The sequence below is a fragment of the Solanum pennellii genome, chromosome 2 (genome assembly GCF_001406875.1).
Source record: "Solanum pennellii chromosome 2, SPENNV200".
NCBI lineage: Eukaryota > Viridiplantae > Streptophyta > Magnoliopsida > Solanales > Solanaceae > Solanum > Solanum pennellii.
In genome coordinates this window covers 16970146-16988584 of record NC_028638.1, presented here as the reverse complement: position 1 = coordinate 16988584, position 18439 = coordinate 16970146, and the positions used below count along the sequence as shown (strand labels likewise).

Here is an 18439-nt window from a genome sequence, read left to right as displayed (position 1 = left end):
GGGGGGGGGGGGGCAAAGTACAAGAGTTAGTATATTGAATTGGCAATGTAATTGCATAGGGTTCACACTTTTGATGCATGTAAAGTTTCCAACATAGCAACTTTTTCTGGGGTGGTTAAGTTTTTACTGAATAAAATTGTTACTTGTCTCAAAAAAATAGTCCCTATTATTTCAGTTGGAACACTAATAATCCTCCATCTTTCCAAAAGTGGAACACATTTAGTCCTGGATATTTTTTCCAACTACAACAAACAGAATACCTCCGGTCCATGAAAGGTGAACCAACCCAGCTCTGTTATCAGCAAAAGATTCAGCTGTTGCCTTTCCTCCCCAGTATGAGTAGTTGGGAAGCTTTAAATGGACAGAAATATTCAGTGTGCTTGACATGTTCTTCTAGTGTATATTTCTTTTTAATTTACAGGAAGAGAGTATTCAGTGTGTTTGACATGTTCTTCTTGTCCTAATTTCCCTTTTTTGTACTACTGAAAGAAAAAAAAACAGGAAGAGAGTAGAATTGCACAACTGAGATGACTAGTAATATAAACAAGAAGGTGTTGAGTACACAACATGATGATAGTGATGCAGTGAGCTACGAATTGCAATTACGAGCTTCTATCACTGACAAATCCGAGATGAATTCTGAAGACTAGAATATGCTTTTAACAGTCACATGGGAATGTGGGAGGTGAGCAAAGAAAGGGGTGGCGATTAAAAGTTGATGAAACAATTGTCTGAAAGAGCTTCTAAAAGTTAAAACTTAAGAAGTAATCAACAGAGTGCAGAAGAAGAGACCAACTCGGAAGAGCAGAGCAATCAGTTTTTATTTCAGAGAACGTGAACTTAAAAGGCACATGAGGCATCCTGTTAGTTATAGACGGTATCAGTTACCTAGTACTACATCTGCTCCATTTTTTGAAAGATGGAGGATTAGTACTGCTCCACCTCAAAGAATAGGGACTATTTTGAGTGCAAGTCCAAATCTTGAGGACCATTTTGGGCCTTTTCTAAAAGCAGTAAGGTACTAAGGGCGACTATGAAGCAATACAAATGCTGGAAATTGCAGAACAAAATGAATTGGTCAACAGCACTCTACTAAGAAAGAGCGACGGGTGTAACCTTACATTGTCAAACAAGCTTTTCTTCATATATCTTGACTTTTAAGCGTGTACAGCAGAACACTTCACACAGAGCTTTCAAAACAATCTTAAAAAAGTAGGCATAAACAATATAAACCTGCTGGACGACCATTCCTTGCCAAAAGAATGCCAGAGAATATGCACACCAATGAGAATACAACAGGTACAAGGAATGCCGGTGCGACACGATTAATAATTTTTACACCACCAAAAACTATGAAGCAGAGAAGAATAGTCACGACAATCCCATAAATTTGCAGGTCGTGCAAACTTGGCCTTGTAATGGGCGCAATATCTGTACCATTAACTCTTGTGACAGTTTCTGCATAAATGACAGTAAAAATCAGAAATACAAATGATTTTGACAAAATAATGTATTACCCAGTAAAGCATCAACAAAAATGTACTCATTGAAAATAATGATCCATATAACCAAGGAAAAGAACAGATAACCACCAAACATGAACATACAAGTAGAAAAAAAACAATTACTTCTATAAAAGAAGACAAGATCCAAGAAGTATTCATAGAAAAATTATGATTTGCAGTCTTTTCAAAACATTAAATTTTAGCCAATAAATCAATTGTGACAATCTCACTCAAGAAATACCTCTAAGAATTCCAGCAGCTGGTACAGCATCTAGGAAGGTTTCCACAGCTCCCAATACATACCTGTAAGACAGATATGTAATAGCAACATTAACTCAAACTTACAGATAGTGCCAAATGATGAAAGTAATGTAACCTCATTTGCTAGTAGTGTCAGATAATGAAAGCCAGTGTTATCAAAGGCGCGCTTTAAGTGCGCTTAAGCCCTGAAGCGAGGCTCAAAACATGTTGAGCGCTTCGCCTCGCTTTATGTGCGCTTCTGTGTCATCATCTAGGTTCCAAGACAAACTTTTCACTGCTAATGAGCCTCATATGAAGAAGTGACACTAAACAATTAATATTTTACTTTATGATAAAAAAATTTCAATTTCTGTGGTCATAAATGTGTCATTCATGTTTATAATTTTTAGTCTTGGACTAAACAAATATATTTGTATTTTTTTCTCCCTTTGCGCCTTTTTTCATTAAAGCCCACGCTTTATTTCCTCTTTGCGCTTAAAGCCCCCACAGACCTTAAGAGCTTTTTTGCGCTTTTCGCCTTTGATAACATTGATGAAAGCAATGTAGCCTCCTTTGCTACATTCACCAAGTAAGTAGCATTTAACACAAAGGGTCATACTGTATACTCACATTGCTCCAGCAACTGCATTTCCAAGGAAAAAACACAGTCCAATGCTGACACCAACTTCTGGACCCAAAGCACGACCAATGAGATAGTAAGGCCCTCCGCCCTAATTTTGAGAAAACAAATCAAAGATATCATTGACCATCTGAGTTACTCGAGAAAAAAGAAAATGCATGTGCCTGATATAGGAAAGAAAATTCAGAAGCTATCTCCTTTGTCTTAATTCAAATTCTGATGAGCAACTTTTTCTCACCTTCATGGCACCATTGGTGGCAATAGCACTTAATGATATTGTGGTCAGGAAAGTACAAGATCCACAGAAAGCAACGAGTAACAATGACTCACCAATCCCAGCCATACCAACAATCCTACAGCACAGAAGAAAACAAAGCATCACAACAGTCAAATATAAAAGGATATGACTTGACTAACACAGAAATAGATACTTGTTCAACTCCCCCATCCCCAACCCCACATAATTGCATCTTTCCTTTTACTCCTTTTTCCTACAGTGTCCTTTTCTACTTCTTCCTCCTTTTCTCTAATTACGCAGTTGGGAGAAATCACAGAAAAAAATTATTAAGATACATAAACAACATTATTACAGTGAGCTCAATTTATAGACACTACATTACAATCATTTTCATGTACGAATACTATGTACGATCCTATACCTTTTATACACTCCCTCAAGCTGGCACATATAAGCCATACGTACCGAGTCCATTTAAGCTAAAGTAACTTTTAAGTACTTTAGGAGGTAAGCTAAAAACAATTCTTATAAGCACTTAGGTTTAAGCTAAAATGCTAAAAATAAGTCAAAAGTCATAACTTAGAAATCCTAACTTTTGGCTTTTGGCTTATGAGCCAAAAATAAAAAGTCAATCCAAGACTCTAATACGAGGACCAGTTAGGTGAAAATATCTGCAAGCTGATCACTTGACTTCACAAACTTTGTAACAGTATCTTGAGGGTATATCGTTTCTCTGATTAAGTCACAACCAATCTCAATGTGTTTAGTCCTTTCATGAAACACCATATTGATGCAATATTAAAGGTCGCTTGATTATCACACTAAAGTTCCATTGACTAACTTCTCCAAATTTCAATTCTTTGAGCAACTAGTTGATTTAAACTAGCTCACACGTTGTAGTTTTTTTTCTGACGTAGATCGAGTAACGACATTTAGTTTCTTACTCTTCCATGATACCAAATTACTTCCTAAAACACAATATCCAGATGTAGAACATCTACCGGAAGGTGATCTTGCCCAATCAATCAACAATCTTCTCATGGGTCTAGCTCCTCGACCTTTACCTGGAGCTGACTTTATATATCACCGAATGCAGACAACTACATCTCAATAACTATCATTGGGAGAATCCACAAACTTACTTACAGCATTCACGAGAAATCAAATCTCATGTCAAGTCACTGTGAGATTATTAAACTTACCAACTAGCAGTCTATATCTTTTAGGATCACTGAGTGGCTCCTCTGTTCTACTCCTAGCAGGAGTTTAACATTCGGATCCATAGAAGTGTCAATGGGTCAACATTCCATCAATCTCATCTCCTCAAGAATGTCTAAGACATACTCTCATGGTGAATAATAATACCTGGATTAAGCAACCTCAATACTTAGAAATTACGTCTTTCTGCTAAGGTCTTGAGTCTTGAAATGTTGAAAGAAATGTTGCTTAAATTAGGGATATCATCCTTGTCATTGTCGGTGATAATAATATCGTTAACATACATCACCAAATAAATACAAAAATTTGGAGCAAAATGCAAATACAATACAGTGATCGACTTCACTATGAGTCATGCCAAACTCCCGAATTGTTGGGTCTGACTTTCCAAACCAAACTCGAGGAGGATGTTTCAGACCACATAGTGACCAGCACAATCGACATAAAGGACTACTAGACACCCTCTAAGCAACAAAACCAGCTAGATGCTCCGTGAAAACTTCATCCTCAATAACTCATTCTTCATGTCTAACTACCACAGGGGTCAATGGTGGACAACGGTAACAGATAGAAAAAAACATACAAATGTTATTTTAGCTATGGGAGAGAGTAGCACTGTAATCAAGCTCAAATATCTGATTATACCCCTTATGCAACAAGGCTGCATAAACCCAACAACAACCAACTGTAGAGTAGATTTACCCGAAGAAAGAGTAACTAGCTCCAAAGTACCAGTCACATGTAAAACAGATATTTATCAATCATAGTTGTTATCATGGATGAGAAAGTGTTTCATTTGTAGACTTGGGGATGAAAATAATACAAAGGCATAATGGGGTGATGATAGGCGATGATAACTTAAAAGGTAATGGGGTTAGTATTTGAGTGGATTGTATACCTTTCAAGAGTACAATTCATTGAGTAGGAGGAGACAAGTTTGTGATAAGTAAAGGGTCCACAGCAGGCACAGGGTCTGAAACAGTACATAAATCATTTGGGCCTGATATTGTTCTCAGACAACGATAAATCAGAAGTGGCAGTACTATGGCTGGAGATATAGAAGTAACCATTCATTCCTCATAAATTGGTATAGGTAATGCCTCAAAGATATTTGGATGATAAAAAATGTGTAAAAAATGTGAAGTCAAGACTCAAATGTGACATTAATTGACATGAGGTACCGAGGAAGATTAGGTGAGTAGCAACAATACCCTTTTTGAACCTGAGAATAGCCGATAATACATATTTGAGAGCACGAGAGACTAATTTATCTTTTGCAAAGGCTAATTACGAACAAAACATGTGCTCCCAAAGACAAGAGGGGAAGAGAGCATAAAGATGACTTAGAAAACAATACTGAATAAGGAATCTAATTCTGAATGGAAAATAATGGCATCCAATTAATTAAATAGCAAGATGTGAGAACTGCATCTCCCCATAAACACACGTAAACATAGAATTGAATGAGGAGTGCGAGCAGTATCAATAAGGGTGCCTATTTTTCTCTTTGCTACCCCATTCTGCTAGGGGTGTGTGGCCACGATGTTTGACTAACAATTCCTTGGTGCATCATAAACTATTGAAATTGGGAGGATAAGTATTCTAAGGCATTATCACTTCAGAAAGTACGAATATAAACAGCTACAAAAGAATGGCTCCCAACTAAAAATTTCTCTATTTTGTAATTTGACAAAAAAACTCTTGTATATAGAAAACAACTCTAATCTTTCATTAAGAAAATCTGAAGTACATCCGGAGTACAGTGAAACTAACAAAATAACAAAGTTTTAAGGTTGAATTGATGCTACTAGATCCCCAAATATCAGAATGAACTAATGAAAAGAAAGACACAGGACAAAGCGAAACACCACATGGAAACGTAGCGTGGGTATGTTTCTTATGTTGACACGACTCACAATCTAATGTGGACAAACTAGACAATCTAGGTACAATTTTTTGTCGATTGCATAAACTCAAACGTCCCAAACGACTATTAATTAAAATGGGAGAATCTGTAATTGGACATGTTGTGGAGGAATTAGGAGAGGTAAGATAGTAGAGGTCTTGTGATTCGTGTTTTGCACCAATTGTATGTCCCATACTGTGATACCGCATAACAAAAGAATCCCCAAGAAATATCATAGCACAATTAGGCACGAGTTCGTATGAGTAACTGGTGCAAGATTAAAAGGACAACCAAGGACATAAAGAATAAAGGTTAGAGTGATAGAGGATTGACAATAGTGATTTATTACCATAAATACCATAAGAAGCTTCCAAGTCCACAACCCACGGTCCAAGGGTACTAGATTGTGAAACACAAGTAAAAGAATCTATGTTGCGGGGACTCTTCATATTTGCGAGCGAACCCGTCTCGACGTGACACTGGTGCGGCGCAGGTGCAGGGTGAGTGTCGGATTCGGTCAATCTGATCCGGGCACTTTGACCAAAGCCGAGAAAAGATTTGGGGAAGCAAAAATTAGTTTCTAGAGACGTAAAGAGGACAAAGCTTGAAAAAGTACAGAGAAGAGAAGAGAAGAAAGAAGAGAAAATCAGTTTTCGGCGACATAAAGAAGATAAAGCTTGAAAAGTACAGAGAAGAGATGAAAGAAAGAGAAAATAAGTTTACGGCGAGGCGGGACATGAAGTGGATAAAGCTTGAAAAATAAAGAGAAGAGAAGAAAGAAAGTTTTTTCTTGAGAAAGTAAAGGAACTACAGAGAAAAGTATAGGGTCTTTTAAGTTTTTCTTGAAAAAGAACTCCAAACGGTAGAAACGAAGGGTTTCTCAAAATAAGTGTACTTTTTTTAAAAATAAATTATATTTATGCAGTTGTTTCAATTTTCTTATATATATATTCCACTTATTTGATTATATTATATATATTGTCATTGATATCTTCATAACTATATTTTTATAATATTGGAAAATTTTAACCGTATCCTCGCACCTGTATCCATACTCTGATTCGCACCCACGAATCTTAAAATTTGGATTTTGTTGAATCCGACTCTTGCCTTAGTATCCGTCTCAGATACCCGCACCCGAGTCTGAGCAACTTAGAAAAGAATTACTTGCAATAGAAGCCAAAGAAGTATCAGGCTAAGCAATTGTGCCTACTTAATGAGATATCTGCTTACTTGCTCGAAACGGAAGGAACACCTTATATTCCCTTGAGATAAAGAAAACACTTGCTTACCTGTGGTGTTAATCTGAGCAATATGAGCATTCTTGGTTGGTCAACCATGTAGAGAATTGCATATGTAACAAGCATGTCGTAGCCCATAATAATAACTATACTTACATCGAGATCTTCCAAACAACCTCCGCGTCAATCCTCTGTGGATTGAGATGCTTGATTTTTTTTGAAACTGGTAACATTGTATTCCTCAGCATTAAGGGTTATGTTGGCCACCTCCAAAAGTGTTAGTTGCATAGAAAAACCAACAACAAAAAAGAAAACAGGAGTACTTACAAAGCTCCTATGAAATCCACTAGTTGAATTTCTTCTTCTAAATTACTCTCCACTTAATGATTTTCCCTGATTTGAGATGCGAGAATAGTGGAGTTGGCGGTTGTTGATGAGACCACACCATGATTAAGAGGTGCTAGGCGAAGTAACGAGAGAATAATTCATCAATTGTAGGACTAGCCAAAATATGACCATGCACCGAATCAAGGTCGGTAGGAGGTTCAACATGTGTAAGAACTAGAAACAATGTATGTCTTTGCTCCTATAGTTTTTCAACGTTTGAAGTAACTATATCCACCTCTCAAATTCCTCCATAATTGTATGTACCTGTCCCAAGTAAGTAGTCATCTAATTCATCTTTATTTAGGTTTGTCATCTAAAATATCACATCATTAAATTGAGATATGTCATTAGTAGATAAAGCACAAGCCTTTTCCCAAATTGAACATGTTTGCAATGGACAAAACAAGAACATCAACTTGAAAGCAATAGATCGCCACAAGATACTACATACTTGAGCGTCTCCCTTCTTCCCTTGTGTTTTGGTCTTTCCATGTAACTCACTAGCCTTTTTCTTGAAGTGAACTTGAACACCTGCCCCTTGCCCACAATCGAGAAACACCAAGCTACATAGTTTGAAAATCCCATGAATGGTTTGGAAGTAATCATATGACTTGAACTTCCGATTCCTGTACTTTTGGAATTGAAATTATCAAATCCCGAAGACATGGCTCAAAACTTCAAAAGAATCTGACCAAAGAGGAAAACACCAAGTTTAAGCCAAGAAATAGAAGGCCAAAAGTTAAAACAAGGTTGGATGTCGTTGAAAACTTACTAGAAAAAATAAAAGTGATTGGAATTCTATGAAAATTGTATGGATGAGCTTCGAATTCCTGGGCCACCCGGACAGAAGAGAAAATTCAAGGAAGTGGCCATAATCAAGTTCACATGTTGGCATGTGAGACAGACGCACCACTGCGTTGTTGTTACCAGTTTGTGTTGGGTTTTCAACGAGATCCAACCTTGTTTTAGCTTTTGGCCTTCGATTTCTTGCCTTAAACTTGGTGTTTTCCTCTTTGGTCAGATTCTTTTGAAGTTTCGAGCCACGTCTTCGGGATTTGATAATTTTAATTCCAAAGATACAGGAATCGGAAGTTCAAGTCATATGATTACTTTCAAAACCATTCATGGATTTTCAAACTATGTAGCTGAGTGGGCTTCTCACCCGAACTTCCTTCTAAGTGTGATGGCACTAGAGGTTTTCATAAATATCAAAGCAAAAGATGAGATGACGCAAACATCAGTTGTATAGTTGACCGAATTGCACACGAAATTGTGACTGTATTTTCCAAATGTTTCTTGCCAATGATCTGATACCATGTGAGAAAGCACGGAAAATGTTATTTAGATCTATATTGCGCGGACTCTTCGATTTTGTTGTCGAACCCGTTTCAACGTGACACTAGGTGGGTGCGCGTGCGGGTGCGGGGTGCGTGTCATATTTGGTCTACCCATATGGATACTTTGGCAAGAGTCAAGAACAAATTTAGGGAAAGGCTAAGGAGACAGATTTTGGGAGCGAATGACTAGCTGCTCCGACTTCACCTTCGGCGACTAGGACGAAAATATCGATGATCTGAGATGGATGGGATGTCAGCTACATTTTGGCAGAGAGGGAGTAGGTGAGCTAGTGTTTGAGGTTTTGGTGAATTTCATAGAGGCAGTGGCATGTAAGATGAATAGAATATATATGAAACTAGGATTTTTCAGAGATCTATATGGGCCTGTAGGTTGCAACTAAATTATTTCAACATTTGGGCCTAACCACTTCTATTGACATTTTACTTTTCATGGGCCTACTGTTTGTATGATCAGTATTTTGCACTTGTTGGACTAGTTTGTAGGGTAAAAATCCCACGATGACTGGGACAACAAATCTCAATATGTATCATCTACACATAATTTTTTAGGTTTATAATTGGTTAGGAGACAAGACTATGATAACTAATGTCCCATTTGACTCAAAATTTGTCTATTACATACCACTTTACGAACACAAGAAAACAAAAGATTGAATTCTAAAAAATATCTCTCAAATTAGAATATATTTATCACTATATTCTTATAATGTTGCATTTTTAGCCGGATCGCTGCACTCATGTCCATACTAGGATTCATAGCCCCAAATCTTAAAATTTAGATTTTGCCGAATCCGACTCTCAGATACGCACCCATTTCAAACACCCGCACCCGAGTCCGAACAACGTAGATTAAGATATATACTACACTATTACACTGAGCCCTATTTATAGACACTAACATTGCATAAAAAAATATAATGTACAATCCTATTCCTATTCTAACAGCTGCCTAACAAGTTCTGTAACAAGAGAATACCAGAGATAGAAGGAAGATCAGCTCACTTTGAGTACCTCACAGAAGCAGGTTAAAATATCAATATCAACTCATACTTGTGACATGTGTAGACCTAGACCACTAAATCATAACTAACATAGGAAACATAGTGTAATCTGCTTTACAATTTACTCACTCAATGTGGGAATTTATAGAACATGGGAATGACAAATGCCAGAGTGTTGGAAATGAAAGGAAGTTATCCACATCCAGAATGTTGACCACAATCCTTAAAATGCAGATTTAAGGAAACGCAACTTGATCACCTTTTGATAGCTACGACATTATAAATTTTTTCCACATAAAGAATCCGAAGAGAACACGTAAAGGAATGGATACGATGAAACATACCAAGAAAATCTGATATAGTAGATGATCCCCATAATATTTTGCAAGCATGGCACGAAGACACCCATCAATGTCCCAGACTTGACAGCAATAGGCTACAACAGCATTCACGGAAAGAGACCATCAGAAAGGCATTCAAAGCTTCACTGAACAACCCATCGCTACAGAATTACATGATTCAGCAATACATGCAAGTTGTGATCGATGAATATCAAATCTCAAAAGTGCAAGTTCTGATGAATGTACAACAATAACCACAACTAAGCCTCAGTCACAAACACGTTGTCAATATGAATATTCACTTCTCCATTTAAGCCCAACGAAGGTCTGTAATTGTGAGAATTGATTGTAAACCAAATTACTATAGAAGTAGGAGAAACCAAACAAGTAACTAGAGAAAAATACAACAATATCCCTCACACTCTTCCATGCTGGTCAGAAATAAAACTGAGAACAAACCTCATTAAATGAAGTTGTAAACTAGAGGGGGAAATGAAGGGGAGAGGGGAGAACAACCAACATAACTGTTGATTATGTATTTCAGGCAGCCACTTAAGAATACATACACTCTCACATTACCACATTATGGAAAATTAATAACACAAGAACACAATTCAGATTCATCTTATCTTGCACAAATTATGAGTAAAACTGAGACAGTGAGTACAGAAAATTTGTCGATGGACACCAACAGATCTTACAAACTTTTTAGTGAGGATCTCTCATGCTTCAACTTTTTTTGAATATTCTGTTATGTATTCTGTCTACTAAGATTTTCTTTTTGAGACAAGAAAACTTTAAAATCTGAAGATCTCAGCTTATTATCAAGAACGGTATTCTACTAAAGTAGTATGATCAGCACCATATTAAAGTGTCAAGGAATACATGAATATGGCAACAAGTTCCATGATCAACTTTTTCTTCCATTCACTCTTGCAAAGAAGAGCAAGAGAGGGAAAATGGTGGTCCAGCAGCCTCCTCTAAATCGCTAGCACGAGATACAGCCTTCAAAGTTAATTACCTAGTATTTATAACAAATTGTTGAGAAATAGGAACCTTAACAAAAAGGTATTGACAATTTGGAATGGTGTAAGATGGTGACAATTAGTTTAAACTTCAAAGTGAGCTTGAGCATACAATGATGATTTGTCACTAATAATTAATCAGCAATATGTTAACATACAATGCATATACTTAAAAGTAAGTTTTTCTACACTTAGGTCTTCTTATAACTTCACTCTACCCTTTAGCCACCTTCTTGCCCACTGTTCGGCATTTATTCAAAAGATGCAGGCCATATATTTCTGCAACCATTCCCCATCAGCCTACCCAAAAAGAGAGAGGAAGCCATATGATATGACAACAAAGACCATGAAAGAAAGGAGAATTACATTGGAAACTCTCCCTTGAAAGCATGTTACATGTTTTGTCGGAGTTCAGAAAGGATCAGCTATAGGAGAAGAATAGAAGAAAAGAGAAGGGCTAGTTCCTTCTTTTAGTTAGGAAGCAAAAGGGTAGAGAGACTAATAATAGAGTATGCTACCCATCCACGTCAACTGTTTCCAGTCTCTCAAGAAATGGACAAAAAGGAGCATTCTTTTACTCCTCTTCCGTCTGTACCAAATCAGCGTAGGTAGATCAGATAATTTATATATGGAAATAGATTTATATGTTTTCCTCCCCATTCTCTTCCCTTTCCATTAAACCAAAATGTAGTGTTAATGGTTATAATATAAAACTTCAGCAAAATAGAACGGATGATTAAGAACCTATCACAGTACCCTGGGCCGCTCAAGAGCAATAGACACATCCCCACCATCTCTAGGACTAGGTGGCGCTTGAATTTGATCACCTGTCATGCTGAAATAGCAAGACTGATTAGAAGCATAATATTAATCAGATATCAAACACTGGAAAGGGAAGTTGAATTTGAAAATTATAGTCTTGAAATCACAAAATGATAAGTTTATAGGGAGATATATCAAGTCTTACAAAATTCAAATATCTCCAAGACAAAACTCAACCAACAGAAAAACTCCATTATTCTCCAATGTCATTCACGGTGCTACAGTTTTTAGGCAGTTCTTGGGGAAAAATGAGTGTGTGTGTGTGTGTGTGAGAGAGAGAGAGAGAGTGGAGAATGGAAGTGAAGCTAAATCAATCAATCAACCACACCTCAAACTAGAACAGGTTGGAGATGTATTTATCATATATATCTAATAGAAGATAAAAGATTTGTAGGCAAGAAAGTATAAAATGTAAAGGACGACGGAATGTTTACCTCTTACCTCTTGAGACCTAGAATATTTACAAGAGAATCAAAGCCAAACAGTTCCAGTTTGGATTCTCTTTGAGGACCATTGACACTGTGATTGGGCATTGAACCGTCTGAAGCCACATCTGGCTGCATATTCACTTTACCTTTCCTGATAAAATTGAGTGAATCAGAAAAAATGCATAAAAATTATAACGCAAGGACAACAAAATTCTTGAACACTAAACGCAAAAAAACAGGGGGTGGGGGGGGGGGAAGGATTATTGACATTACAATATATCCAACTTTGAGATAATACGTGTTGAAGTATATGATCATCTCATTTAAAGCTTAAATCATTATAGAGAATGCACTTCCATTTACATAATTATTCTCTTCCACACACCCCTTCGTGTGCAAGCCTGATTCTTTCCATAGGCCAAGGACATGTAAATTCTTTTTGATAATGGGTAGAAATGAAACTAGAACCCACGGCCTTTACTTGCTTCAATACCATATCAAATTGTGTGACCATCTCATCTAAAATCTTAAGTTGTTAGAGAGAGCACACTTTTATTTACTATTCTCTTCAACAACAAGAATTTGAGTATTGAGGAATCTGATTTAAAAAAAATCAACAGCTCACGCCTCATTCCTGTATCTCAGCCACAAGAGTTAACAATCTATTAAAATCCTACAGAAATCCACAAGGAATATTTGAATTAACTAGTGTATAAGTTGTAAAGGTTTTGAGACACTAAAGAATGTTAACTCATTCAAGAAAGAAATATAAATTTAAAATATTTCCCACTGCTAATCAAAATGAAAAGGTAAAGAAACAATCATTCATCCTATGGGCTAAGAAGGACATACTCAGATAAACTGATTTAGCTCACGTGAGAGGGTATTTTTTTCCTGTGGAGTCCGACATCTCTATATAACCATGAACTTTCCCCAAAATGACAGAATCATCTATCAAGTTTCACTATGGATAGAACCTTAAGCCTTGGGAAGTCCAGTCCAGGATGTATAGCAGCAGTAAAAAAAAATAGCAGAAGAAACATCAATGTAGTTCCTCATAAGGCACCACAGAGTTCGAAACTCTCCCCCCCCCCCCAAACCCACCCAGAGGTAAGAGATAATTTACAGCACCATATCTCCCTTTTTTCCCAACAAAAAATGCATAATCACAATACGGACTTTGATGCTTCATTTTTATGTGCCAGAAATGCTTCCAAGAGTCCTACACTTTCTCCTTCTCAAACTCTCTCTCTGTATATTTTATGTTAGAAGGAAAGAAAAAATTGACCTGTGCTATGTTTTCAATTCTCACAGTTTCTCCTTTCTCAAACCCAGTTTCTCAAAGTTTACTGAACGATTCTGCGAGACGTCTCATAATTCATAGTCAACAAGTTAGCCAGCATCCAGTACAATTCCTTTGACAGATTAAGTGGCGTAAGGCCAAAATATATTGAAAGTCCCTTAAGCGTTGTTCATAAAATTCATACAATAAGGAGACACAAGTAAAATCTAGCATGGCTTGGATCTGGTAGTGAGAGCGCAACATGCGATGTGTGAGGTTAGGAGTTCAACAGCACATCATTGTATGAAACTCTCTTATATACAAAAATATGGTATTTAAATGGAAAATAGGTAGAGGGGTGAACCTGCTATCTATTGAGTTTTGGACCTTTCAGCACTTGTCAAATTATGGATATTCCTCAATTCAAACAACTCGGCATAAGTTTAAAAAAAAAAAAAAAAAACTCAAAGCTATACCAAGAAGTAAGCCAAAGTTTCTTTCTTTATCAGCAAAGATCGGTTATCTAACGAACTGCACAATTTCATTGTAAATCATACAAAACCCTTAATGTGAAACTATAAACCTCAAGGTGGGTGGCCAATAGTCAGTAGAACTAGGGTGACAAAATTCGGTTGGAGGTTCTAAAAGCCATACTAAGTGAATTTTTTAAAAATATGCCTAAACCTTGATAGACCAAAATTATCTGATTCTTACAATGTTGATTAGTCAAGATAGTTAGTGTAGGTATACAAAAGGTGATGTTATCAAGAAGAATAATGTGAGGAACGAAGGATAAAGGAAGGATTAGTAAAAAAAGTGTGGGAGAGAGAGTGTGTACTTGAGATCTTGTTTGGAATAAGGAGAGGATGAAGATCGAGGATCAATAGAGGACATCTCCAAAACAGCCCGATCACTATCATGCGCCACCACAGGACTATACTTTCGTCCCCTAACAGCTGATGATGGGAACTCATTTTCATCTCCGCCACCTTCAATTTCTCCTCCAGAATCCATTTCCTCTTTATCTCGATTAGAATGCATTGCCCAAATCTGATTCAGATCTGATCAAATTCAGAGAGAGATCTGACGATTCAAACAACACAGAGGTTGAATGTTGTTTGTTCTATTTTTCAGGGAGAGAGAGAAACGAAATGTGTTGCAGATAAGGACGGGCGGGAGAAGAGAAAAAAGTGTTAAAAAGTTTGCTTAATTCTTAACCGAGTTTGTTTAATTCACATGCAAATTCACAAAAGCCGTGCGTGCACCTTAAGAACTCAACCCCATTTTAAACACAGCACTTGTTGCGGGGTGTTCCCAACTCCTAAAGCAAAAATTATTTAAAAAAGGATCACATAATATCTTTTTTATTTTAAAATAAATTGATTTTTTTTTCATTTTTTAATTAAAAGAAAAAGGCATAAATTGTCCCTTAAACTTATCCTGAAAAGTCAATTATATGCTTAAACTATTATAACGATCTATTACACATCTTTACTATATAAAAATGAATTTAACACCACCCTGAGACGTGCAATATCACTCTTACATTATGTAGTGTATTATACTCGCTGTCTTGTCAGTGTCACTTCATCACCACGTCAATTTTTATAATTTCTTATATTCTTTTTGTTTCTTTTCTTTATTAATTTTCTTTTTGTTAATTCTATTTTACACTAATTAATTATTAAATTTCTCTAATAGTTATATCTTCTTTGTTACTAAATCCCACCACTTCATCTCTAATCTCATCATAGAAATCATTCATTTGAATTTATAATTTTCTTTTTCTTCTCCGACGAAGACCAACCAACCGATCACCACCATAAGTCCACCTCCACATTTCCATTTGTTCTTCTTTTTCGACAAACCATTAGCCGCGAAACAACCACCACAAAATAATTACTCAAAATCCAAATCAATCACCAACAAACACCAAAGCAGACCCCCTTACCTTATCCCTTTGCTATTTTATTCTTTTGATTTGTTTTACAGGTGTGTAGGCAAGCTCAAAGCTTCAATCATGGCTCCTATGAAGTTCCAAAGAGCTCCACACTTTCAGATCTGAATAACCAACAAATAATCTGAACAACCAACAAATAATAACAACCAACAACACTACTACACTCACGTCATTGTGAATATTTGAAATTGTGATGAAAAATAAAAAGTTGTTATGAAAATTAAAGAATGAAGAAGAAGAATGGAGTAATGGGTGGGGATGGAAGATTTTGATTTTTTAATTCTTTTCCAAAGGATAATGGAAGGGGAAGGAAGATTTTGAATTTTTTTTTAAAAAAATAACTTTAATTTTTTTTTGACGCGTTAGCCTTTTATTTATTTTTTATTTTTTTGCCACGTCAGATTTAGGAAGTAAATAATTTCAGTTTTAAGTAGTAAAGGCATGTAATAGGTCGTCACAATAGTTTAAACGTGTAACTGACTTTTTGAAACATGTTTAGGAGGCAAGTTATGTCTTTTCCCTTAATTAAAAGGTGGTAAAGTTTAAATGATAAAATAATATTGATAAAATATGATATACCGTGAAATTTTTAATGTTTTTTCCTTGAACCTGGCTAGGAGCAGCTATTGAATTTGTCCAGTCGAAAGGGAAAGGCGATGACTATCAGTTCTGACTCTTTTTCCAAAGGAAGCGAGTGGAATATAAGACAACGAGTAAGGGAGTGAGTACAAATTGTAGTTTACTCGGCATGCGTCGATTCTTTGCTAGAGAAGCCTAGATCACTAGTTTTGGACTATCGAGGAACCCCCCTTTGCCCGCATCCCTGAACTTGCTTCGTCCACGTCTGCAATATACCTGACGGTGTCTACGAATTTCTCGAGCGTGAGCTCGCCCTACGCTCCTGCCTGACGGATAACAAGTTCTTTTGCCTGCCCACAGATTTCTTTCAAGAGCCTGCCACACTGGGCAACCGTCTGACCTTCGAAACTCTCTTCTCATACTCCTCGTTCGTCATTCCAGGCGTACTCCAGTTAGCTCTTCTCTTACAGAGCCTTGTCTGTTCGATTATTTTCCTAGTCTTCTTCCTGTTGTATCAGTATTGCACTTCATTCCTCAGTGGTGGAACCAACCAAGATGTGCAATGCAACTGAAAAAGGGAAGCCCCTTTTTATTAGTAAGGTATAGGTTGGTTGGGGAAAACTCCAAAACTAGAGTTCCAAAAAGCTTACCTTATAGTATAGAAAAGTTTGAGAAAGGGGCACCCCTACTATACCCCTAAACTACAAGCTAGTGCGCAACGGCGGAAAAGTCGTTGTTGCTTGCTGCTTGCAGGCTCGAAAATCTCTCTTTCGCCTCTCCAGATATCATTGAGAAAGAAATAGGAAGAAGTGTTATCGAACGATTTCCTACAATTCTTCCCATTATGGAATAAGTAAAGAATCAAGCTACAAGTCTCGATCTATACGAAAGGCACTTGGGGGCTAATTCGGTGGACCAGCTTCTTTCCCCCGGGGAGCTACTTGAATAGCAGGCGGCACATGTCCTGATTCTGGTTCTGGCTGATCCACCGACTTGCCCGTTTCCGTAGATTTTTGCCATGATTCCAAGAGGACATCAATCCCAAAATGATCCTCTTCAAACTCAACCCCGCTTGCTTGCCTTTGCATTGATTTTTACATAAGTTTCTCCTTATTTGCAGGAAATCTGTCCAAAGATGAACGCGGAAGTTTTTGAGAGAGAAATGCAGAAGAGACCACCTACGGAGCTTATGACGGTCCATAGGTGGCATCGTAGTGAAGCTGCTGAAGGAAGATGGGGAAGTCTGACCTAGTGTGGGATTACAGAAGTCCATGACGGACCGTCATAGCCACGACGGTCCGTCCTGCTAGTTCGTCGTGATGATCAGAGAGTAGTCCCAGTACCCAAATTTCAAGAAGTTAAAGTATTATGGAACGGAGACCCTCGACGGACTGTCGTGCTTGGAACGGTCCGTCATACCTGTTCGTTGAGGGTAATGAAGAAAGCAGCAGAAGAATTTGTGAAGTATGGGACGACGGAGGCCATGACGGCCCGTCGTGTCCACGACGGTCCGTCACGAGGTCTGTCGACCCAGACGCGTTTTGACAGATTTTCCGTAATTAGAATCCTTCTTTTATTAGGTTTTTGTTTTTATTATAAATAGTTCGAAAAACCTCGTTTTTGGGGTTAGACTTTTCGATAGTAGACTTTTTGATAGTTAGACTTTTGGATAATCTTTAGTTCTCTTGTTCAAGTATTGAAGGATTAATTTCAGCAATTGTTATACTTTTTTTGGAATGTGGGGAACACTTAAGCCCTAGTTACTTTTATTAATTGATTAAGCTTCAAGATTTGAACCTGTTAGTTGTTTACTTTAATTTAGATAATTATTTTCAGTAATTTAGAAATAAAAACTCCCCCTTTATTGTCTTTTGTTTTCTAGGGAAATAATTGACTAAATTATAGTAATAATAGAATAAAGTTAAGTCTGAACTATTTTCCTCGTGGGAACGATCCCAATCTTATTAGTTGGGTTTTTTACTTTTTACGACCGCTTTACTTCTTATTTGAGAAGTAAGTTTGAGCGTATCAAATTTTGGCGTCGCTGCCCGGGAAAGTAGCTTTTAGATTAACTTAAACTTATTACTAAAGTTTAGTCAATATTTTCTTAATTTTACTTTTCTATTGTTTTTTATTCTTGCAGAACTATCTTCCTTGTATGCCAAATACACGGAGAGGAATAGAACCCTTGTTTCCCTACGACCACGAATTAGAGTGTAACCTACGATATATGAATCAAAACTTAGATATTAACGATGATTATCCAAA

General features: G+C 37.0%; 1 protein-coding gene across 9 annotated transcripts in view; it reads right to left on the bottom strand.

Moving 5' to 3' along the window:
- The window catches only part of LOC107011680 (cation-chloride cotransporter 1), a 21682-nt gene extending 6789 nt beyond the window's left edge, over nucleotides 1-14893 (bottom strand). The window contains exons 1-8 of one of the 9 annotated variants that reach the window (XM_015211265.2): nucleotides 14471-14893; nucleotides 12364-12501; nucleotides 11857-11935; nucleotides 10079-10170; nucleotides 2624-2738; nucleotides 2376-2476; nucleotides 1747-1808; nucleotides 1234-1458 (exon numbers count right to left, since the gene is read on the bottom strand). In XM_015211265.2, the coding sequence (XP_015066751.1) occupies nucleotides 1234-1458; nucleotides 1747-1808; nucleotides 2376-2476; nucleotides 2624-2738; nucleotides 10079-10170; nucleotides 11857-11935; nucleotides 12364-12501; nucleotides 14471-14673 (1015 nt within the window). In that variant the 5' untranslated portion in view covers nucleotides 14674-14893. Of the gene's footprint in view, nucleotides 1-1233; nucleotides 1459-1746; nucleotides 1809-2375; nucleotides 2477-2623; nucleotides 2739-6790; nucleotides 6891-6980; nucleotides 7040-7144; nucleotides 7569-10078; nucleotides 10171-10960; nucleotides 11792-11844; nucleotides 11936-12356; nucleotides 12502-14470 lie in introns of those variants that run through there. The other 8 variants (XM_015211266.2, XM_027914661.1, XM_027914660.1 and 5 more) reach the window with 8 other exon arrangements.
- Between the last annotated feature and the right edge of the window lie 3546 nt (nucleotides 14894-18439).